Raw genomic sequence first — 4,726 nt, 5'->3', positions numbered from 1 at the left:
CAAAAAACTAGCCGGGCGAGGTGGCGGCGCCTGTAGTCCCAGCTACCCCGAGGCTGAGGCAGGAGAATGGCGTGAACCCGGGAGGCGGAGCTTGCAGTGAGCTGAGATCTGGCCACTGCACTCCAGCCCGGGCGACAGACCGAGACTCCGTCTCAAAAAAAATAAAAATAAATAAAATAAAATTGTTCATTGTTAGTGTATGGAAATTCAACTACTTTTTGGTGCTGATATTGTATTGTGCAGATACATTGCATGTGTTTGTTAGCTCCAGTAGTATTTTGATTGACTCTTTGTGATTTTCTACACAGAAGATCGTGTCATCTACAAACAAATATAATTTTACTTATTTCTGATTTGGATGAGTTTTATTTCTTTTGCTACTTAATTGCTCTGGCTAGGACAACCAGTATGTATTGAATAGAAGGGGTGAGCGCATTCTTGCATCATGTGAGATCCTACAGGAAAACATTCCATTTTCCCAGCTTGGTTATTTACTCGTTGGTCATTTCATGGATGGTCTTTCTATTGTTGAGGTAAATTTCCTTCTCTACCTATTTTGTATAGGATTTCTATGATTATTAGATTTTGAATTTTGTGAAATGCTTTTTTTCCATCTATTGAGATGATGTGGTTTTCATCTTTCGTTCTGTTCAAGTGGTATATCACATTGATTTGCTTGAATATGTTGAACCATCCTTCCATCCCAGAAATAAGTGGCACTTGAATATCTACAATCCTTTTTATAGCCTCTTGAATACAGTTTTCTAGTACAAGAGGTCTTCAAGAAGTTAATGGAAAAATACATAGTATGTGTATTATGATAAAATGGTACATAAATTTCACAGTTTTTGCAACAAAATAAACTGGTGCAAATCTGTTATAACATGTCGGAATAGGCTCTAGTTTAAGGCACTCAGATGGATAAGACATGAGTTTGAAAAGAGACTCTGTCAAAGCAATATAAATTCTGCTAAAATTGAAACAAGAAGAAACATCAAATTTACAATTTACAATGAGACCAGACGCAGTGGCTCAGTCCTGTAATCCCAGCACTTTCAGAGGCCAAAACAGGTGGGTCACTTGAGCCCAGGTGTTCAAGACCAGCCTGGGCAACATGGTGAAACATCCTTCTCTACAAAAAATGCAAAAATTAGCAGGGAATGGTGGCACATGTCTGCAGTATTTTTAGTAGAGATGGGGTTTCACCATATTGGCCAGGCTGGTCTTGAACTCCTGACCTCGTGATCCGCCTGCCTCAGCCTCCCAAAGTGCGGGGATTACAGGAGTGAGCCACTGCGCCCACCCATGTCAGTTTACAAAAAAAAATTTTCTTGTTTGTGCTGCAATGAAGAGAACTGACACCTAACCGCAGAAACAGTATTCAGGAGTCCAAGAACAGGCTGGTTAACGTGGTGAAACCCTATCTCTACTAAAAATACAAAAATTACCTGGGTGTGGTGGTGGACGCCTGTAATCCCAGTTACTCAGGAGGCTGAGGCTGGAGAATCGCTTGAACCCCAGAGGCGGACGTTGCAGTGAGCTGAGGTGGCACCATTGCACTCCAGCCTGGGCTACAAGAGCGAAACTTTGTCTCAAAATAAAAAAGTCAAGCCCCTTCTCTTCCTCTCTCCTCTGGTGGTGTGTGTACTTAACTCTGCTTCTTGCCAGATCTTCTTACAAGACTTTCAGGATTAAGTGATTCCTGGCCAAGAAACAAAAGCGAAATCGTTCCATTCCCCAGTGGATTCAGATCAAAACTGGTAATAAAATCAGGTACAACTCAAACAGGAGACATCAGAGAAGAACCAAGCTGGGTCTGTAAGGAATTGCACATGAGGTGGCACACATATTTATGCTGTCTGAGCATCACAATCATGTTACCATATCAAGCTGAAGATGTCACCACTGTCTGGAGAGTTGTACGTGTTTTATTGGGAATATATTATTTTCTCTCTGAATCTGTTATGAATGTGTTAGTTGGATGGGTTCAGTAATAAATACGTGAGACTTTTCATTTCAAAAAAACAGTCAAATGACGTCATTCCATAGAGTACCTTAATTTCTGTATTGCTTTCTTCTTTTTTTTTGAGATCGAGACTCCACTGGGTTCGGTGGACCACACCTGTGGTCCTGGCACTTTGGGAGGCTGAGGTGGGAGGATTGCTTGAGACCAGGAGTCTCCTGGGAATCTTCTCATCTCTTCTAACCCAATTCATGACAGACCCTTGGACTTTACTATTATAGAAAATCTATATAAAGCAGTATCAGTGTGTTAAAGCATTATGTCTGTCACAAGCTTGTGAAAGGAAAATAAAAATTACTAAGCCAAAGAGAAAAGTCAAACTGGGAACTGCGTCAGACAAACCTGCCTTCCATTTTATTCTTTTTTTTTTTTTTTTTTTTTTTTTGAGATGGAGCCTCACTTTGTCGCCCAGGCTGAAGTACAGTGGTGCAATCTCGGCTCACTGCAACCTCTACCTCTTGGGTTCAAACGATTCTTGTGCCTCAGCCTCCCGAGCAGCTGAGACTACAGCTGTGGGCCACCACGCCTGGCTAAATTTTGTAATCTTTTCTTATCTTCTCAGTACTATGATTGTTTGACAATATAGAATTTCCATTGATTTTGATTATTCTTACATGAGCTTGTTGTGAATTATTTATGAATATAGTATATTGTGTGGTCCTTTAGCATTTATTTGTATACAGTAAATATGCTGTAAATATGAAGAATATGTACTTTACATTGATGTGACAGTAATATGTTTGTTGCAAACTGTTAGACACTTTAGGGTCACAGTGGAAAAATACTCCTTACTTTAGGCTTACACATGTTTGTGCCCTGTCAGTGTTTTGTTATGATATTGGAAATACATTTCCATAAAAATAATTTGAAGCACATATAATGACCTTTATTTATTAAAGAATCTTACACTTTTGTGTTCTGAAAATTTGAAGATCTTGTTTGGGAAGTTTAAAACAAGTATTTTTTTGTGTGTCATATTTACACATTTCAGTATGATTTACCATCTGTACTTAATTGGAAACCTATTGGTGTTTATATTTTGTAGCTATCTCTTCCAAATGCACGATGAAAGATTTATCATCAACAGCGCAAGGCAATACAGAAGTGATCCACACAAGGACATTGGAAAGACATCACATTGGAGATTTTTGCTTCCAGGAAATTGGTAAAGATATTCATAACTTTGAGTTTCAGTGGCAAGAAGATGAAAGAACTGTCCATGAAGCACCCATGACAAAAATCAAAAAGTTGACAGGTAGTACAGACCGATATGATGAAAGGCATGCTGGAAACAAGCCTATTAAAGATCAGCTTGGATCAAGCTTTCATTTGCATCTGCCTGAACTGCGCATATTTCAGACGGAAGAGAAAATTGATAATCAAGTTGAGAAGCCTATCAACGATGCTTCCTCAGTTTCAACAGCCCAACGAATTTCTCGTAGGCCCCAAACTCATATTTCTAATAACTATAGGAATAATTTCCGGAATTCTTCATTACTCACACAGAAACAGGAAGTACACATGAGGGAAAAATCTTTCCAATGTAATGAGAGGGGCAAAGCCTTTAATTATAGCTCACTCTTAAGGAAACATCAGATAATCCATTTAGGAGAGATACAATATAAATGTGATGTGTGTGGCAAAGTCTTTAATAGGAAGCAATACCTTACATGCCATCGTAGACTTCATACTGGAGAGAAACCTTACAAATGTGAAGAATGTGACAAAACTTACAGTTTCAAAGCAAACCTTGAAAGACATCGGAAAATTCATACTGGAGAGAAACTGTACAAGTGTAATGATTGTGGCAAGACCTTCAGTCATATGTCATCCGTTGTATACCATCGTAGACTTCATAGTGGAGAGAAACCTTACAAATGTGAAGATTGTGATGAAACTTTCACTTTCAAATCAAACCTTGAAAGACATAGGAGAATTCACACCGGAGAGAAACCATACAAATGTAATGAATGTGGCAAGACCTTTAGTCGGAAGTCATACCTTACACGCCATCATAGACTCCATACTGGAGAGAAACCTTACAAGTGTAATGAATGTGGCAAGACCTTCAGTAAGGAGTTAACACTTACATGCCATCGTAGACGTCATACTGGAGAGAAACCTTACAAGTGTAAAGAGTGTGGCAAAGCCTTTTGTGGGCAGTCAGCGCTTATTTACCATCAAGCAATCCACGGTCTAGGGAAACTTTACAAATGTAACGATTGTCACCAAGTCTTCAGTAAGGCTACAACCATTGCAAATCATTGGAGAATCCATAATGAAGAGAGATCTTACAAGTGTAATAAATGTGGCAAATTTTTCAGACATCATTCATACCTTGCAGTTCATGGGCGAACTCATACTAGAGAGAAACCTTACAAATGTGAAGAATGTGATGAAGCTTTCAGATTCAAATCAAACCTTGAAAGTCATAGGAGAATTCATACTGGAGAGAAATCATACGAGTGTAATGAATGTGGCAAGGTTTTTAATAAGAAAGGAAACCTTACACGTCATCATAGACTTCATACTGGAGAGAAACCTTACAAGTGTAATGAATGTGGCAAGAAGTTTAGTCGAAATTCAGCTCTTGTAATTCATAAGGCAGTTCATACTGGAGAGAAACGTTACAAGTGTAATGAGTGTGGCAAGACGTTTGGTCGAAATTCAGTCCTTGTAATTCATAAGGCAATTCATACTGGA

General features: G+C 38.9%; 1 protein-coding gene across 1 annotated transcript in view; it reads left to right on the top strand.

Annotated features, from left to right (window-relative positions):
- LOC105514822 (zinc finger protein 813-like) overlaps nt 1-4,726 on the top strand; it is a 23,128-nt gene that overhangs the window by 10,732 nt on the left and 7,670 nt on the right. Inside the window, exons 3-5 of the mRNA XM_011946482.1 lie at nt 3,069-3,698; nt 3,783-4,166; nt 4,251-4,627. Of these exons, the coding sequence (XP_011801872.1) occupies nt 3,069-3,698; nt 3,783-4,166; nt 4,251-4,627 (1,391 nt within the window). The remainder of the gene's footprint in view (nt 1-3,068; nt 3,699-3,782; nt 4,167-4,250; nt 4,628-4,726) is intronic.

This window comes from Colobus angolensis, unplaced genomic scaffold (genome assembly GCF_000951035.1).
Source record: "Colobus angolensis palliatus isolate OR3802 unplaced genomic scaffold, Cang.pa_1.0 Scaffold25, whole genome shotgun sequence".
Lineage (NCBI taxonomy): Eukaryota > Metazoa > Chordata > Mammalia > Primates > Cercopithecidae > Colobus > Colobus angolensis.
The sequence above is the reverse complement of the archived record's forward strand: the minus strand, read 5'-3'. Positions and strand labels throughout refer to the sequence as shown.